This window comes from Dermacentor variabilis, chromosome 3 (genome assembly GCF_050947875.1).
Source record: "Dermacentor variabilis isolate Ectoservices chromosome 3, ASM5094787v1, whole genome shotgun sequence".
In the NCBI taxonomy this organism is placed as follows: domain Eukaryota; kingdom Metazoa; phylum Arthropoda; class Arachnida; order Ixodida; family Ixodidae; genus Dermacentor; species Dermacentor variabilis.
The window spans coordinates 18,099,182-18,119,626 of NC_134570.1; the positions used below are offsets into that span (position 1 = coordinate 18,099,182).

Here is a 20,445-nt window from a genome sequence, read left to right on the forward strand (position 1 = left end):
TGGCCTCGGAGAGAAGGCTGTTTCAACATCACCAGACGAAGATCACTGCGTCCGGACTCCACACCCACAGGATTGAAGCTGCAAGGAAGCCTCGCAATCTGACACGCGCACTCCCGTTAGACGAGTGCAATTCGCCAAAAAAAGGGTCATTTGACTGCACGAACTGAATACTTCGCTATATAACTCCAACCCGCATTCGGACTGCTCCGACGCGAAGCCACTCTTCTGTGCTGGTCGTTGGGATTTGCTTTCGTGAGAACATATTCAGCAGTTGTTGGAATGGCTGACACTGCTGCATGCGATGTGTGCGGCTGCGGATAGAACACCTACCAGTTATTTTGCCAATGTTCAAGGTTTAGAAAGGCAAACCCTCTTCACCGTATTGAGACAGCGGGCAGATTATCCATTCTCCGCGCAGACGCTACTGGAACACCGTCCCCTCCGCTCGCCGACCCACAAGTCTTCGATCGCATTTTTCGTGCTTTTTTTTTTCAGGAAGACTAAGCTGTGTGCAAACACCTTTGATTGCATTTCACAGTCCGCGCGCATACACATGTCTCACGGCGCCTCCCCTTCTCTCCCGATGGCCGAAGTGCCCTTTTTTTTAAAGTATAATCGCGGGTTTGAGATAATATGAACGTATTCAGCCCCATGATTCTCAGCAATAGGTTAAATGAATATGAGCTATGCTAAGGTATACAATTATCAGTGTTGCTGGAGGAAAATAATTCCGTGCCGGATACAGCGTGAAGCTAGCTTGACTTTGTTTAGCTCGTGTGCTTCTTATATGTTTTTTGACATGTAACGAAATCTCTAGAGTAGCCAACACATATTTACAAGTGCCGACACTTGTTAATGTGTCGGATATATATATATATATATATATATATATGAGTAAAACTAATTGCACGTTGTTTACATCTACTAGAAAACGCACAGATATGCATATATATTTATTTCTTGTTGTTCAACTCTAGAAAAAGAAAGAAAATTTCGTAAGAAGTCGGAATAAAGGTTAGCGTTGGAACTCAATCCGCGACAATGAAAAGATAATTTCTTTCCATGTGCGGCAAGCTTTCTCGTACGATAATAAGGAACTTAAATCACTTGTCACGTGGTACGTCAGCGCAACAGCAGTCTACACTCGTCATAGACACGGTGTCAACACTTCGTAAATAGCATGGGCACGTTATCTATTAACTTGTGTAAATGCACTCATAAGAGGAAACATTCATATGACGTCGGCTATGGCCAGCATAACTCATCTCTCAAGGGCTGAGTCTCGCAGTTTCTTATATAAGATCCATGGACCAGAGACAGCCTATAGCAATTGTTTCGAGTGTTTCAGTATCACTTAATGTTTAATTTATTTCCTTTGTCGAAAACATTTGTAGAAAACATTTGCGAAAACAAAAATAAATCTGCAAAACGAGGTTTCGTAGCCAGAGTCTGTATTGATACTTCCTGTCGGGGACAAATTTAATGCGCACAGCTAAAGATAAGAAAAAGTAAAGCAAATAAATCGTTAAAGCAAGCGAAGCATATTGCAACGAGGTATTCACTAGTGGTTTAGCAATTATGTTTAATTACATTTTGGGGTCATATGTGTCGAAACTACGATCTGGTTATGAGGCACACCGTAGCGGGGGGCACAGAATTAATTTTGACCGCCTGGAGTTTTTTAAGAGGAAGCTTTAGCTCGCGCCCAACTCCAGTGCGCCCTATTCAAATATATGTAAAACACAAAAACGCTTTTGTAAGGTAACCTGTGGGCCGATTTTAATAAAATGTGTTGCATTTGAGATAGAAAGTTAAATTCTAGTGACTGTTTGGAAGCAGAATTTCAATTTAGGGCCTGAATCATGCGAAATTTTTTTTCGAAAATTTGAAAGTTCGAACAAAATATACGCACATAGTTTATAAATTAATAGCTCTGCATCAAGAACAGATATCGCGGTTCTGTAAAAGGCATACATTTGATCATTCTAAGCGGACAAATCCGATATGTGAATTTACATATTATGTGAATTTGTTACGTTCTGTACAAGGGTTCTGCAAAAGCTGCATTTCCGTATTACTGAATATTTTTCAATTCATGTGCAAGACATCAATTTTGTCTGCTTTAGATGTACTATCATATGTAACTCACATAATTGTGATATCAATTTTTCTTGCTGAGTTAGAGAGTTGTGAACTTGATAGTTTCGGTGTCTGAAATTTTCCAATTTTTGCCAATTTTTACTAAACATGGATGACTTAAATCAAAAATTCGAAACCAACAGTCACTAGATTTTAAGTTTTTCTTTTAAATGCAACAAGCCTCGTCAAATCTGGTGCAGTGGTTACTGAGAAAAACGAATTCTCCTTTTACATATATTTAGATAGGAGCACCCGAGCCAAAGCTTCCTCTCAACCTGTCCCCATTGCACGGGACATCATCGTTTTTGCATTTCGCCCTCATCGAAATGGTACCGCCGCTAATGGGTGGGATCAAATCCCGCGACTTCGCGTTTAACAGCGTGACATCATAGCATCTAAGCCACCGTACGGGCTACTAGGGGTTTAACAGAAGTTTTGAACAATCTTAGAGTTAAAATTGTCCCCCGCAAATATGACCTCAATGATTTTTGATCGTTTGCATTGACGTCATCGTGGCCGCCATATTGAGGCAATAAGTAGTCGAGGAGCTGCGCGAACAAGAGACGTGAGAGCACAATAGGCGCGTGTTGCGCCGAGCGCCAGATAACAGTGATAATCCGATAGGAAATAGTCACTGTAATAAAAACAAAGAAAAAGGAAGAAAAATGATGTATGCCCGATAATGATAATGGCACTGACGTTATTGTGGCCACCATTCTCGTGTACTGGCACACGGAGAAGCTGCGTCTGTGAAGCCACGCGAAAGCTATCCATAGATTTTACAGATAGCTGCGCACAAACTTCGCATAGCCTAAGTGTACATATAAAAAAAAAACTTGGGAGGACTCCTCCAATCTTGAGGTACAGTGCGCGTCACCCTTGTGTAGAGCGCGCGAACGGCGGCCGCCGGGTCGCTCCGGAGGGTAGCCAGCGACGTCTAGCGGTAGTGGCTGGGCCCGAGATTAGACGCGTCGGCCGCTGCGTGCCCAGACACTTCTTACCTCGAGCCCATTCAGCAGCTACCGTTAGACGCCGCTGGCTGCCCTCCGGAGCGACCCGGCGGCCGCCGTTCGCGCGCTCTACACAAGGGTGATGCGCACTGTACTATATGTACCTTTCACAACAGATGTGCGTAGCTGGTCTGAGAGGAACGAAGGTTGCGTATCGTTGTGCAGGAAGTAAGTGTAGCTGCCGCGACCTAGCCGCTCCTCGACGTGCCAGAGGAAATGACGGGCACGCGCGCCTGCGATGGCGGCACGTGATGTGACCGGCGTGCACGAAAGGCGAGCGAGAAAGACGCACGTGCCACCTCTGCGCAAACTTAACGGTCGATCTCGCGCAATCAGCGCGAACTGGTGCGAGGTGTAATTGCGACGCGAATCAGTGGCGTATAACATCTGAAAGTACGTTCTCTCAATAACGCGCCGTAGTGCTAAGCCATTATTCCGTGAAATGCAAGCACTGACTCGCCGATATCTGAAACGGGACAACGTTGCCTGTTTATCTGTTACCGCAAGGCTATCAGACCTCACTCGGAAAATTTTACATAATCCGAGCTACGATATTTTTTTGTATATACAGAACCAAACAATGTCCGTTTCTTAACCTCAGAACGTTGAAATAATTAAGAACGAACAGTACCAGAAATACTCGTTCAATCTTTACTGAGCGAACTTGTGTCCAGAAAAAAAACAAGCATCACTCAGATTACAGCAGTAGCGGCGTGCACAGACGTCGGTCGTCGAATCTTGCCTCAAGAGTCAAATCCGCCCGCTTATAATACATGTGTCACTGTATACATCCCCGACCGTGATTCCACAGGGCGCGTGAGAATGACAGCCAGAATTACACTTGTCTATAGCGTGGTCAATCGGCCGAGTTGGCCGCCATCTCTCAAAAAAAAGAAAAGAAAAGAAAAAAGAAGAAAAGACACACTGGCCGACGCCGCAAAGAGGAAACGCATGGTCATGCCGCATGCTTTGTCCATGGGCTACAGGAGGAACATCCGCGGAACCTAGCAAAGAAGGCTGCGAAAGCCAGCGAAAGTTGCAGCTCTACTAGTGGCGGGGTATTTTTGTGTGTGCGTTTTTATTCTTCTTTCTAGATTTTTTTTTCAGATTTCGAAAAACTTTTATGCGGCGCGTATTGAGCAACAGAGAGCTGGAGGGGGACTTTTTTCAGTATTATCGACGAGTCTCTCATTCACACCTTTGCTGTGAATATATTATTAGAGAAATTTATTAAGTAATAATAACTAATTACGTATGTAATGAACCGAAATACAAGAAATAGTCTGACTTGCTCCGAGCGATGGCAAACAACATTACCTTGTTTCTGTACAGCTATGTGGCTATCGTACATTTGTTAAAATTTTGGCACAATTTACGGGAGGCACGTGGTTGGAATGGTCAGAGGGATATAAAGGAAGAAGCAGGGTTTGTAAAGGTAAAAAAGAAAAGGAAACACGACACGCGTCACTCTGACAAGGAAGCGATAAAAGCTTAGAGATCGTAGTTAGGAAGCGAGCGAATAAGGAGGAAGGACAGAACAAGATAACGGGTCACAATAAACATATGCAAAAGACAAACAATAGAACGCGGCAGTATCTGAACAGAATACCGCCGCAGGTCGTACTATTTAGAAAATAATATTAAAATGAAGCGTAAAGGTCCGAAACAGAAAAGAAAAAACAAAGAACGCAATAAGCAGGAATGAAGTATATTGTTTCGCCCATGTAAGTAGTGCGGAGAGCTGCTATAGAACCACGCCTGTTGGCGACCACGGAGCGCAGGACGCCATCTTATACGGCTGGTCTGCCTGTACAAGCACTTGGTGATGCACGCCGCGCTTCGAGTGGTGCATGTTTGCGCAGCGCAGGAACCAGCCTGCGGGTGGGCAGCAGCGCTCGCCGGCGCAGGAATCGCCGTGGCCGCCACGAGAGATACATGCGCGACGCTCTTATCGACAGCCGCGTCGTCCGGCTGGCCGGTGGCCAGGCGCTTCCGCGTTCGCATGGCTTCCTCCTCCCGAGGGTGGGGCGGCTGCCGAGGCACATGCGGGCACCGACCGCCGCCAGAACGGTGCCATCAATTAGCGCCACCGCGGCTGTCGAGCGTCACCGGGATACGAGGGCAGTGTTACGAAATACACTGTGTACAAAAAAGACAGGGCCAAGAAGTGATTCATTATTGCGCTCGCTTATCGCTATTTCGCTACTTTGTTTCCTTCGGTTCGAATTAGTAGGCAGAGGCCCGTACCCCTGGCCACATTTGCAATGATAAAAGGTTCATTTCAGAGGCCGTATTTTTGTCGACGAAAGGAAGACGTCTCGCAAATGAAGGCGGAGCTAAGGCGACATTGCGTTTCGCGAAAGGACACTTTACGCGAGCCTCGAGGATGTGGTTATGTAGTTGCTGGCATGTGGTTAAAGAACCGCGCGAATAGCGCCGTTTACACGGGGGAGAGAAAGAAAATAGGCGAGGCCCTAACGTCACGTTTTTGAAGCCGGAAGTGCACTCATGTTGGGGTGCCGTCTCCCTTTGCTCCTCCAATCAGCTCGCCGCAGCAGATGGCACGAGCTTTGAACGAGCCGTCGGAAGTATGCGCTGCTGACGCGCGCCTGAAGAACACCTTCGAAACTTATGCGACAATTCTAGTCAAGCAGGCGCGTTCCTGTGTTCTTCCGGGGCACGTCGAAGAAGACGACGAAGACGCGCGCCGTGATTACGCGAATGCCTCCGTTACTGGCTGACACGCATACTCACAGAACCAAAACATAACTTTCAAGCTTACGTACTACACTCCAAACTCAGCTTTTCTCTCGAGAGGAATGTGCTTCGAGAAAGACCCGGGCCGAAAAATCTTATCTCACTTTTCGGAGGACAAGAGCAGCCGCGCGAGCCCTCAGGAACGCAGTTTCTATGCCAACAAGGACGTTTTGGGCACCAGTCGCAGTGCTCCTTTGCGAAAAACGCCACGTGACTTCCACCACAGTCTCTCGAACACATCCGGGCTGGCCGGTGCCTCTCCTACGCTTTCATTCTCTATTTAATCGGATGCCTCCATAAGAAATGTTACGTTGGTGTAACTCCCACCCCATGCGGGCTTCACCAGCTCTGTAGCTTAAGTACGCTTCTGATTCAAGGAGTGAGTGCTTCCAATACTCAATTCTGCACTGACATGAAAAGAGGAACGTTGAAAGGCGCCTTAAATAAGGGGTCATTTATCTCGATAGAAGAAACGATACCTTTTGGCCGACATTTCTGCCGTCGATTGTCAACGCAATATTTTCGCGTTGAAAATAATAAGTTCATGTGAAATAGAATACTCTCACACTCCAGAACGACAGCCAACTTTTAGTTTTAAATAGGCGTCGAGTCCGAGTTCTCAACCATCAGCACACTGTAAATCCTAAGCGCCAGGGCGTGGTCAGAAGAGCCTTCGCCTGCTTCTTTCTCAGTCACCGCGGCCTGCTACAGCGGGTGCACAATGTGTAGCGTGTGCAATACGCCGGTGAATACACGGCCTGACCCGACAGAGCGCTTTGGCTGAACTGTAGACACTGGATGATGGCGCAGGCGCGGACCGCACCGTATCGGAGGAGGACCTCCAGGAGACGACCAGCGTGGAGTCCGGGGGCGAGGCGAGGCCCGAGGCCGGATTCCGGTGCCCCGTGTGCGGGGCGCGGTTCAGCGACAGAGCGCGGTGAGTGGCCTTCGCTCTACTTGTCAACCGGCAGAATTTCGAGCAGCGTGACAACAGGACGAAGAGGCGCAGGACAGAGCGCTCTGTCCGGTGAAGTACGAGATCGCACATTCAAATCACGGCCAAACCGGGCACATTCCGATAGGCGCTAAACGCAGAGGCACTCGTAAGGTTAGGTTTAGGTAGCTATTGAAAACACCCATTTGGTAAGTCTTAATTGGGAGCCTGACACCACGACGTCCTTCATAATCCACACCGCAACTTTTGGACGTAAAGCCTTTCTTTTTTTTTTCTTCAATAGTTTTGTAGGCAGCGCCAATCACTGTAAATGCGGGTAACGTATACATATATAAAAAGCAGAGAAAGCAGTTCTGCACAAACTTTTTCATTGCCTTCGATCGACCTTCTCATCAGAACATCCGAAAAAGCAACGCATGCGCATGGGCAATATTTACTGACTATTCAAAGTTATTTCTGTGAGGCTTATTGTATATCCTCAATTTATGCGCAGAAACAACAACAAAAAGAAAACAAAAGAAAAAAATTCAAGTTGAACTAGAGCACTATAACGTAAAGCTATACCAAACTTTTCTATACTAATTCTGCAATCAGCCCACCACGATTGTTCAAAAAATTTTGGAGCTACCACCCATGCGCCTGTCTGTCACGCGACGTCATGAAAACTGCGAAAACGCCCTATCTAATATGATATGCGCACGCTGATTATGCATAATTAGAACAAACGGACGAAAAATAATAATTTCTAATACGACGTCTTCCTCGCCCTTACCGAAAAAGGCGTTGTTTGACGAATTGTTATTGGTCGAACTTTTTCGGGCTGCACCCACTTTGCCCGTTTGTCACCCGACGTCACAAAACTGCAAGAATTCACCGCGTCAAAGTGACGTGTACGCGTTGAAAACGCATTGATATGCCGAAAAAAAATTGAAAGTTTTCCTGAATAGTCGGGCACTGCCCCGTTCCGAAAGAAATAGAATATGGCTGCCCGCCGATCGCTGTGGCGCTGGCTACTCAGAGCTGCCGTGGAGTATGGATTTATTTGCGTATATATAAAAGATCTTTCGTGGTAGAGGGTGAGCTGATCAATTGCTTCGTCACTGAGGTTTCGAATTAGCGAGTTTCGAATTTTGTCCGCCCCTGCTGCTGTGTTCTTTGTTGTAGCTCTTACAGCCTCGACAACCTCTTCTCTTGTGATGGGTCGGTCTGTAGTTGAATTTTCTTCACCCTGGTAGTCGCCTCGGTAGCCTTCTACCGAGATCTTTCCGTAGCATTTTTCCCGTACTGCTTGGAGCAGTTGTTCTTCTGTTCCTTCATACTGGTGGATTAACCTCTGAATGGATTTTCTGCTTTCCGCCTTGCTCTTGCTCGGATCCATGAGTGTTCTGAGGATATGCCATGTTCTGGCTGTGCTTAGGGTGCCATTCAGTGAGGTACTAAACTGCTGCCACCCCTGCCTTGCCAGCTGCGTTGCATACTCCTCTGCTTGTTGAGTTATTTCGGCAATTTTCTTCTTAAGCTTTCTATTTAGCTTCTGACGCTTCCACCGCTTGGTTAGGCCTCGTCGTGCCTCCCATAGCCTGAGGAGTCGTTTGTCCACTTCTGGTGCTTGTTCTGTTCGTTCCACTTTTTTGTGTAGAGATCTCTTATTTGTCTGAGCTGTTGGCCCAATCCTCTGCCGAGGTTATGTCCCCTTTTAGCTGTTTACAGTAGACTCGAAAGGCATCCCAGTCTGTTAGACTTGCCTTGCCAATCTTCCTCCTGATAATTTCTGCCTCTGTGCTGACCCTGATGATGTAGTGGTCGCTGCCGAGGTTTTCCTGCAAGTTCTCCCATTCGACTTGCTTAGCGCCCCTGACAAAGGTTAGGTCGGGACACGGCTCAGTGGAGCCCTGGACTAGGGGCCCATCCATGGCTGAAGAGGACCCAAGCTTCAAGAATGAAGACTTCGGCCTCGACCCGCTAAAACCTTAAAAAAGTCAATAAAGTTTTCCATTCCATTCCATCTATCGTGGCCGTATGACGTTATCGAGGCCTTTTAGCGCGTATACGACATTGCTCTGTCAACTCTACCTTGCTGAGTATCCGTTTTAGCGGCATTTCTAACTTTCCGTTGCATACCGCCGTGATATTCGACCAGCCACTGCAAGCTAAGTAAGGGGAAGCAGACCAATCGCAGACGCCGGCACCACCCTCCTCATTGGGTTATCTACTTTCACTGTGCTGGCTCAGCCCCGTCGAAACTCTCTCCACTTGAACTTGCTCCTGCCTCTTCCCAGCCAGTTAGATAGGAAAAACCGCTCAATGTTGGCAATGCTATTCGCTTTGAAAGCAAAAGGAAGTGACACCCTACAAAAGAGGAGGGCATTTGATTGGGCTTTTGAAACAACGCTGCTGGTTACCGCCTGATAGTTGCGTCGGTGGTTAGGTAAATTCGACGTCAGGAGATTGGGATGAAAACAGATTGGAATAGTTTTAAGTTATAGGGACCCTATACTATTCGAATTATAACGTAACAACTTTCAGGTTAGCTTTTCTTCTTTTTCCTGAAAGAACGCTTCGACTATGTTGCGTGGACAGAAGTCCAACTGATGATCGGTTAGTCGAGTAAAACCGCAGAGATGGTAACATTCTAGCGTGTTGACACAAAATTAGTGTGACCAAACAAATTTCTCATTATGTCATGAATCGTCTTTGCTTCTAAACGAGAACTGCAGTAACATTAACGCAATGCTTGTTAAATGTGCCATGTTATTTTTCATTTCTCGAAACAATTGTGAACTCGCGCGCTCCGCCGACTGAGAACAGGCTTGGCTGGCTCGTGCAGACGTGTTTTGCATTGAAATCGCCTTATCCTCCTGAAATACGAATATGGGTTATAATAGCTTTCGGAGCTGTATTTTATTGTTTACTGGTATGTTACGAGCATAAACGGGGCTTTTTTTAAATTGAAGTGTCGTGGTTGAAAGCCAAAAGCTGCATTTCCATGTATGGAGAAGTAATCATCTCGTCATCTTTGCTATGGTAAAAAATGTACTTCATCGCCCAGACGCAGAGATGAAGTTAGAACTACGCGTAGTAAATTGCGATGTTGCTGCTGCATCCTGCATTTTCATGCAATCTCTAACGAAACACACTTCAATGTTGCTTTTCGCCGTCTGCAACAACATAGAGGTATAGATCAATTTAGTTTCAAATTTCTCGAAAACGGATGACAAGAATATTAGTAAACAACTTCCCCACACTTGCCCTTGCAGCGGACTTCATATCCAGACTGAATATATTTTGAGTAATCGCTTCAGTGTGAGTTTCGAGAGAGAGAGAGAGAGAGAAAGCAGGAACGAAGGCAATGTGCAGCAATACACTGTACAAGTGGTCTTATAGGAGGTTATACAGACACGTTCTTCCAAATTAAGCATATGACGGAGCATATATTGGAGTCAACACACACAACGGAGGATATACCGCTCTATCATAAATATATGCAAATACATGCCACATCTTTTTTTTTAATCTGCTGTGATATCCTACTTGGCTCTGCTGCATGTCGATTGCCTGAAGAGGAGAACGTACATTACACGCACGCCAAATCGCAGTCTTCAAGTGGCTAAGCAAAAATATTTACTCACTTCTTATTATTCATCTTAGGGTACATCAGTTTCAACTGCAAAATTTGGGCCGAGCAGAGGTGAATTTATGTCTGCTTGGGTGAAATCATAAGACTACCATCATTTTCAAGACATCCATCTACAAAATCTGCTAGTAAATGCTCTGGCATTACAGTTAAAATTATCCCGAGCTGCTTGGCGCACGCGTTTGATAAACTGTTAAATGGAACGCTAGTGTATTTCCGGCACACTATAAGGTGGAGATATCGAATGCGGTGCTAACCTTACAATTTCTGCTAAGCAAACATGACGACTTCACCACTGCTCGGCTTCAATTTCGCAATTTCAACACTTGCCATAATATGAATACTATAAAAATTTAACTAATGAATCTTTTTGCGCATTAGCAACTCACCTTAAAAAGCCAGGTTGTGCTATATCGTGCATATGGTTAAACACTTCTTTTTGAAAAAAAAGAACATGGTACAATTACTTCCCCGTCGCTTGCTTACAGCCATGAACACCTAATTTTCCCTCGGTTTCCCTCAGTGACCATACGATTCTGTTGTGGTTATTGTCTTCTCTCGTTTTCTGGAGGGAAGGAGCTGTGCATTTTCCTGTAGCAGTTGCCAGCCTGATTTTGCTTCCACTCGGCTTAGAACTCGCTTTAAGATATTGGCAATAATAAGCTGTAATTTCCCCTAGTGCTTCTAAATAATTACCGTCAACTGTTTTGACAAGTGAGTGAAAAGAAAAGAAAAACGAAAAGCAGAGGCGGCTCTCCAATTTCACGACAGGTAGCTGTTCCGTCGCTTGACAGGTTCCTACTGCTTACTGTTTATAGCTCTTGGTTATCACCCTTCGCTAGCATTACCTTGTTGGTAATAAGGTAATTATTGCTGCGGCAACGTTCTGCGTAGCGAGAAGCCCAGCGGACAAACATCCGTTGTCAACGGCGGCACCGAGGCCTTGCGTCATTGAATATTATCTCCTATTTTAACTGGCTGCAGACCACGTAATCATATAGTAGACATAGTGCGCCTTCTATTTAATTGTAGTACATTCTCATTGTTCCCTAGATGGACACGTAGCACTTTCGCTTCTGTTAAAATAACTTCCAAGTTTCATTACCTTGGAGTCGACATCCAAGCAGCCCTATGCTATAAGTTATTTCCCGACGTTGCTACTAACACTATCGACGGTAGAATCCAGCTCTGTGGAACAGTGATACTAAGGAAAAATAAAGTGCTTTCACTCTTTATCGCTATTGTTAGTGTTTTATGACAAAGGCTAACATGTTAATGAGCTATCTTGTTAACATCCACGCAGAGACAGGAAGCAGCCATCAAAATTTTGTGATGTAGCCATTTCGTGGAGCGCCCTATGGATCAATAGACCAAGTCTAAATATGTGATATACGAAAGACCGCGAGTGGGAGAGCCGCACCAGAAAAAAGATAACATTACGTTCGTGCAAATCGCCATCCCCTTCGACAAGCCACGTTGGGTGCTCATTGAGCCCTCATTTAAACAGCGGTCACGCTTCGGCAGCTTGCAATCTGCTTGTAGAATCACAGTCTAATGACATGTTAAAGCGGAAAAAAGAAACAACTGCTCGCTCGCGTGCAGAATTTAAAAATTCACCCAGGCGCAGATGAAAAAAAGAACGCAGGTGGCGTCGCGTATTGCATAATCTCGATCGAAGGGAGGAGCGGGAACGGTTGTCGCTGCCGATGTGCGAAATTTTGTCGCGCACGTTGGAGGATGCAGACCTTGAGATATAAAACGACTACGCCTTCAGCATAGCTGCGCTCAGCTTTCTTCGGGACTGCTCACGAGCAAAGCTGGGACCAAAAATGAAATTGTCCGGTGGCTGATTACTTATCAACCGAGCTGCAAGTGTCTCTCTCCTCCACAACATGGCCACAAGTAGCGTTATTTTGAGAGTATTAGAATAGACAGGTTTAGAAAAGCGTTTTCAACCAAACGTGAACGCATCACGTACGTAAAGAAATAGCGTTGTCTTCACTTTGCATACTTAGTACGTTATTGGGTGTCCGCGGTTTACTTACACTATGCGAACGTACGTTATATGGCGAGTTAGTATAGTTTCTTAGCGTATGTAATGTTCACGTACACTAAGAAACAGCGTTGTCGAACATGGCGGCACCCATGGTTCCCGCTTCAGCGTAAATTATCGTGATGGCTACGCTGTCGCTATCGTTGATTACCAGTAACTGATACAATGAGCTTTCGATTCCTCTAAGCTCACCTGAAATGGTAATTATGAGCGAATAGCACGTCCAATTTCTGAGTTCGTTCGGCGATTTCAACGACCATAGGTCTAACAAGACGTGTAGGCACAGAAACGACAGGTTCGTTGCTAATGGGTTGTCCTGGCTTGAATATGTTTGCAGTAGGCACCAGATGGCGTCCTGTCTTCTAACGGCTTTCTTACGTTTGCATTTCCGTATGTTAAGCTAAATGTCTTGAAGGGACGCGCAACGTATCGTCCCGCAAAAGTGGTTGCGTTTAACGCAGATACTGCGACAAATGCAAGTCTAAAGCTGACTGATCTCTTCGAATATGTCATGAAACCTCTTACGCAAAAATGATAGATCGGCTGTGTCGTGCTATTGCTCCGGGGTGTTATTCTGTATCAAATAGCGCCACGTCGTGAAATGCGCTATCTTGCTACTTGCCACTGAACAACCGGGTGGCTATATGGCCTCTGCAATTGGCTAAAACACAAACGTGGTGAACTCATTTGACACTAGACAGCTTTAGTTTACCGTTTGCAACCGAATGTAAAAGCATTACGTACGTAAAGAAATAGCATCATCCTCACTGCGCATGCTCGGAACGTTATTGGGTTTCTGCGGTTTACGCGCGATATATGATAACGTACGTTATTTGGCGAGTTTAACGTCCGTAATATTTACGGACGCTAAGAAATAGCGTTGTCGAACATGGCGGCACCCACGGCTCCCGCTTCAGCATGAATTCTCGTGATGGCTGCGCTCTCACTCGCGTTGATCGCCAGTAACTATTGCAATGAGCTTTCGCTTTCTCTAGATTCACCTGAAAGGCTAGTTATGAGCGCAGAGCACGTCCATTTTCTGAGATCGTTCGGCGTTTCTGGCGCCCGTACGCCTAACGAGACGCGTCCACATAGCAACAGCAGGTTGGTTGACCGTCTTGGCTTGGATACGTTTGGCACGAGGCACCAGACGGCGCCCTGTTTTATAACGTTTTCTTTACGTTTGTGTTTCCGTAATGTAAACTAAAAGACTTGTAAGGAAACGCACGGTAACGTCCCGCAGTGGTGCTTACGTTTAACGCACTTAAGGCGATAAACGCTATTCTAAAGCTGTCTATTATGTCAGAACTTAAGCCGAAGATAAGTGGCATTGGGTGTGCGACCAACTGCGTTTATGTCTACGGTAGCGTCCTCAGATCTTGCAGCAAATAACGGTCATGCCACGGGCCCTTCCGCCTGCCGCGGCACCTATTCCAACGTAGTGTCGGGAATGGAATCCCACTATACTCATAGGCTCATCCAAATTCCTGCGTTACCAACGGGCCGCCGACGTTCCATGGCGCGCGTTGAAGGCCGCCGGGCGCGCCTTTCGTGGGCACGCCGAACTGTGCAGGGCCTGCGCTGACGCAGCAGAACTGGGTCGCGCACGCGCCCGCTGCGCCCGGGATGTACCTATAGCCTTGAAGCCGTCAGCGGAAGAGGATTTACTCGCCCCAAAATTCAGCGGCCGCTTCGAGAAAGAGAGGTTTACCATGCCTTCTAATATTCAGGATTTTCTGTTCGAGTCACTAACGCATCCCTTTGCAAGCACTGCAACAACCGTCGGTATGTACTTGTTTTGGACAAAATGCTTGGCCGACCCGCACGTTTAGTGCATTTCAGGTTAATAGTCAAAACAATTCAGGACAACTTTTTTTTCTCTCATACCCTCCGGAACTTACACGAACACGCACAAACCTCTTCAGCCTCTGGAGTGCACTCTGCGAGGAAGTATAGAGTGTCCCGCACTATAGTCCTCAGGCAGCGAAGAAAAGCGGTAATTATTTTCTCTGACACGACTCAATTGCCAAAGTTTGACTGCCCCAAATGGGAAACCATCGTGATTAAGAGCGCATGTCTACCGTCTTTGCGTGCCTTTTCGTGCAGCGTCGAGTGCCTGCCAATTACTGGCCGAAGCAGAGTCTCCACGATCGCTTGCGTGCATCGACGAAAATTAACGCTGCGTTGACATCTTCGATGGTTGCTGCAGGCGTGTAATAACGAAAGAAGTAGGAAATAGATATCATCGTGGCACTGCCACACACCGACGCTAAGAGAGCGAAGCCGCCAACTTTCGCTTTTGGCAACGTTTACGAAAACCTTTGCCTTTGGCCAACAAACCATTCGTAACTTCGCTAATGCGAATCAGCCAACGTCTTGCACAGGGTCTGCTCCTGCTTCCTGGGAGTCGAGAATTGGACGGTGCTGTGTAGAGCACGCTGAGGGAGGCGAGGGAGCCGGAGCTTTTCTCGAAACTTAGAGCAGAGAGTTAGATGTTCGTCATCAATATATTACTACAACATATTGGCGACTTCAATGGAGCAACGCACGCAAAATATTAAATCAAGCTTTCCAGACTAAGTAGCAACAACTTTCGACATGCTGAGCAAATCATTGCCTTCAAAGGACCTGTATGCGTAATGTGCCGATGACAATGAGAAGTAAGCACAACGTCCACGAATATATAGTTGTGCCACGCAACAAAGGGCAGACAGGATGATCTCTGAGTTTACAGCAAGGATCGTAGACTCCGGAAATACATTTCACGTTCTGACAAGACCTCGCGCGTACGAGATTGCTTGGAATCTTTTTTTTTTTTTTTCTAGGTGTCGAGAGGGCCTCCGGCGATGATGTGTATCAAAAGAAAAAAAAGTTCGTGAATTGGGGGCAAGACAGAACCATATCCTGCACGATCTCTGCTTTCAAGCGAAAAAAACCTCGTGTACTGATTCTCAGCACTAGCACTCCCAAGCAGACCCAGCACTAGCAGCTCAAGTATGGAATTCGCAAATTGTTCAATCCGGATTGTACCGATTCCGCTCGCTGTCATCTAAGCAACAACCCATGGTAATCTGGTCTAAAAAAATAATAAATTCGGAGGTTTTGCATGCCATATCATAATACGATTATGAGGCACACTGTGGTGGATGACGCCAATTTATTTTAACCAAATGGGATTCCTTCCCGTGCACTTAATTCCGCGTAACGAGTGCTTTTTTTTTGTCCCTACCGAAGTGCAGCCGCCGCGCTCGGGATCGAACCCACGACCACGAGCTCAACAGCGTAACGCCATAGACACAAAGCTACCGCGGCGGGTAGATTTGACGTGGATACTGAGCTACTCGGAAGCCCGCACTAACTCGAGCAACGCTGCAACGCCGCATCATTGGCTCATTTATTTGTTTGGATCTGATTGTCGTTGTTGGCATCTCGGCGACCTGTACATGGCAATAAATCCTTAAGTAAAAAAATTAATGTGACCTGAAGCCAGTTTGGAAATAATAGCTTGAAGAAAATGCGTGAAGGTGCTATTCGACTGGATAAAATAAAACATATATGATGAATAAATACAGAGAGCTAAATCCGCAAGTTATCCGCAAAATGATAAAAAAAATGAATCCGCAAAGGTAGAGCGAAATACTTTCTTCCTCCGTCACCATTGCTACCGTATATAACATTTTCAGCGCTACTACTTCTAATTACGTTGCTCTCGGACACGTTTCCTTCGACGAGTTCCTCATATATTCCGCCGAGTCGGTTACCATACTCCTTTCGTACCCCTTCCTCAGTTTCACGATGCTGACGGAACTGTTCATCGACATTGAAAACAATGCTTCCTTAGGCCAACCTCGTTAAAAATTCAAGGAGAGAGTTCAGCATTCGCGTGGTTGAAATGAAACGAAAGTAACAATTTTATTTTTCTTCGATACAACGAAAAAACTAGGAACACGAACCACACCCACATACAAACGAGAAACTCTTTCGGTGCCCACGCTTACAGGCAACATCGGAGCCGTTCGGGAAGAGCATTAGGACTTTTCCGGCAGTTCGTTTTCAGCGTGACGTTCACGCCGCGCATAGCCGCCGACAGCGATCGATAACGCGTGCCCGGCTGCCCTGCGGAGCTGCATCCGAGCCGTCAGCGGTTGACGCGGGGCCGTGCAGCCACTGGCCCCGGAAAACCTCGTCGGGGCCGCCGTTGTGGCCTATGGCCGCAGCCATCTGCACGCGCGTTACAGTAACGGACACGCCGCAGTCGCAGCTGACGACGGCCGGGTTGCGCCCCGCGCTGGGCGCCGGTGCGTGACCACAACCAGAGGCCGCGACCACTCGGCGCGCCGGTCTCCCCGGCTGCAGGTGCGCGGGCCACGGTGGCGACCCCCGCGCGATGAAGGAGGAGGCGTCTCCCTCTCTCTGCTCGCCTCTCGTCGGGGCTCAGCGCCGCGCAATTGTTACGTGCACGCTTAGCCAAGCGCGGCGACTTTGTGGCTTCGGTCGCAACTGCCGGGTCGGAGCGGTGTCCGATCGTCACTTCCTCGCTGCCCTCGGACGGAGGAGATACAGGCCGGAGAGTACAAACGCGGCGTTGCTTCTTTCTGTTTTCGGTTTTCGAATCCGGGTAAACGATCTGGTGCAGCCGGCTACTTGCAGAAGTAAACCTCTTCGTTTATGATATATATTCATTTGCTTCATTTCTGTTAGAGATGGAACTTTGGTTCCGGATCAACTAACCACTGATAAAAGAAAGAGAAATAAAGAGAAAACGGAAAGAACCCGCTCAAAACTTGTCACACGTTTTGCAGGAGCATCAATCCAGAAAAATAAGATTAGTTTCTCGTTTTAACGAGGTGACATCTCGTTCAGAATTAATTTAAAGTGCAAGAATGAATGGAAGCTCTCTTCAGGACACACAATTCAAAGATACGGATCACCATGTGGAGACGAATGTAGGAAACAGCATGTCCTTGTGCGTCCACAGAGAGTTTACATTGTACTGTTAAAAATTGCTCATCTATCTATCTATCTATCTATCTATCTATCTATCTATCTATCTATCTATCTATCTATCTATCTATCTATCTATCTATCTATCTATCTATCTATCTATCTATCTATCTATCTATCTATCTATCTATCTATCTATCTATCTATCTATCTATCTATCTATCTATCTATCTATCTATCTATCTATCTATCTATCTATCTATCTATCTATCTATCTATCTATCTATCTATCTATCTATCTATCTATCTATCTATCTATCTATCTATCTATCTATCTATCTATCTATCTATTTATATTTTCTTTATTTCGTGTCCAGCTTGCACATATTTTATCATCAACGTCCTAACTAGCGCCTTGTGACAAGCAGTGTGTCAAGTACTCAATTTCTTGAAGCAGAAGCAAGTGTTTACATTTATTGAGCAGCAATATGAATAAATCTACCCAAATAAGGCGTCCACTTTATTACCCTGCATGTAAGGTCATGTCGTCACGTGTGTTATATTTACATGTAATCAGAAAAACAAAGAACACGACATAGTCAACATTCGTAATGTGAAAACGGTGTCTTCAACGTTTGTAGTGACATCGGTGTCACTATTTATCTAAGCTCTTTGACGGTGAATTGGACCTACAACAAAGGTCCTCTCCGAGTGAGTGACCGTGGTTATTCAGGCTTCCTTGTCCAAATAGTAGAAATTACCTAACAAGCTCGAAGGCATAGAAACATGAACTTGGCGTCACAAATTCCGTTAGCGAACGCAAATAAAACCAAAACAAAGTAAATAGTTTCACGAGAAAACCAGGCACATTGGAATGAGTAGTCGCAATATCCTCTTCACGCTCGTCTCATTCTTGATCAAAGCCTGACACTGGCGAGCAAGCGAATGTCGCGGAGAAATGCGTCACTCGCCGTATGAGCACCGCCACGAAGGTCTTCAGTCGCGGCTCGGAGCATTTCTTCGCCTCTGCAGCCGACGAGGCGCGCTTCCCTCCCGTCGCGTGATAACCCGCGCCGTTTAATTGCCACCGCCCGAAGGTGACGACCGTCGAGCTTGCCGAGGCCGAGTCTGCAGCCGTTCTGGTCGCAGCTTCGATTCGACGACCTTAAGACAGGGTACTTAATGTTTAACGCTATAATGGCGTGCTCATTAAACTTACGACATGGTACACCCTATCTGTAAACTGGATATACACGTGTATAAGAAAGACGTTACCAATTATATAGCGCCATCGGCAGCTACGGGACTGGATTCAAGCAAACAGGTAGAGAGAAGTACACCTATGATCAAGCAGTCAATTTGGGTGAGTTGATACATTTCGTTGAATATTTTAGTGATGAGCTAGAAATAAGCACAGGAGTGACAGCAGGGGAGAAATATATCTACGACTCTCTTTCCTGCTACTTACGGAGCGCGGACGCCGCCCACTTTATCTAAATCTTAATATCTGTTAGCTAACACTTTGCGAACGCGAGATTGGGCCGAGAAATACTAAAATATAGCTCCACGGCGCTTTCGCTCGCCTTCATACAACTCAGGTCTGTCTATCAATTTTCTTTTTCGCCTGGGGCTCTAAAGGAAAATGTTCATCGTTGGCACCTACACAGAACCAACGCAGGACACTTGACATTTGGCATTCCTCTTGTTATTTCTTGTGTCGCATGTTTCCCGCGCAGTTCAGATGCCGACGCGCAGTGTTACGATGTCTATGGAAGGTCAATCGCCAGGCGTTGGCAAATTTGTCAATTTATGACCAGTGATTCGTTTCGGCCTCTATTTCTCCTGCTGCGCATTTGGCCGCTCCAGATCACTCGCCGTTTCCTCGCGTTGGGGTGCATGAATTTCGCCTCGTTGCACAGCGAAAAACCCTATTTATTTGTTGTTGTAGCCAGCGCAGTCCATAGTGCTCTCTGCGTGGTAATGTAACGCCAAGATATTCACCCGGCCGGAACCGTGGGAAAGGTCCACCGTCCAGGAACGTTGCGATGTCAACGATTATGGAAACGTTAACTGATCAGCAGTGGAGAGAAGCTAAGGGATACGTTTAGAGTAGTGATTATAAAAGAAAAAAGCCGGGAAGAGGCGGGGACCGGATTGTAACAGGCACAGAATAATTACGAGGCAACGCAGATAAAGGCACAGTGCTAGCTTACAATTGGCAAGACGTAACTAGCTCACACAGGCTAAATGACTGCTCATCGCCACCTAGGCTCAAAGATAATGTCATTAGAAATAATCATCATTATCTACATGGATCAAACAATATGTACGGCTCAGAACAAAGAAAGAGAGTACCAAGATACCTTGGATAACAGGCGACATTTTGCAGTTGTCTGGTCTTGTTGCTAGATTACGCAGCTCAAGACGGAACGGTGACCCGTTAATATTACAGAAATTTAATGCTGCTAAGTAAGAACTGAGGCGTATACTTATTCAGAAAAAAAAATTACACCTTGCCAAATTTAATAAGCACCAATGCGAGGAAATTTCGGCAAACAATCTCATCCGTTCTTTGTACCAGCGGGTGATACATTCATACTTAATAATTTAATATCTAATGAGCCATAATATATAATAATAGCAAGTGTGTTTAATTGTTATTTCCAGACAATTTTTGCAATAGATAACTTCCAAATTTCAGCATTTGACATCTCTTCCGACTGCTCAATTGACGATGTTACAGCGACTGAACAAGGCGCCCTAAATCTCACATTAAATCTAGATAATAAAAGGCATGCTGGTTCAGATAATATTCGAATTTCTTTCCTCGTACGTTATTCTCTCTAACAAAATTTGTTGCTGGGCTAGTTGGTTCACGCTTAACAACTGAACAATGGTAAGCGCAATTCCCAGACGGGTCAGAAGATAGACACACAAGATAGCACTTGTGCTG

The 20,445-nt window shown here is 46.0% G+C and overlaps 1 protein-coding gene across 1 annotated transcript in view; it reads left to right on the top strand.

Moving 5' to 3' along the window:
• The window catches only part of LOC142575214 (uncharacterized), a 234,826-nt gene that overhangs the window by 153,379 nt on the left and 61,002 nt on the right, over positions 1-20,445 (top strand). The window contains exon 5 of the mRNA XM_075684351.1: positions 6,717-6,843. Coding sequence (XP_075540466.1) covers positions 6,717-6,843 — 127 coding nt within the window. The remainder of the gene's footprint in view (positions 1-6,716; positions 6,844-20,445) is intronic.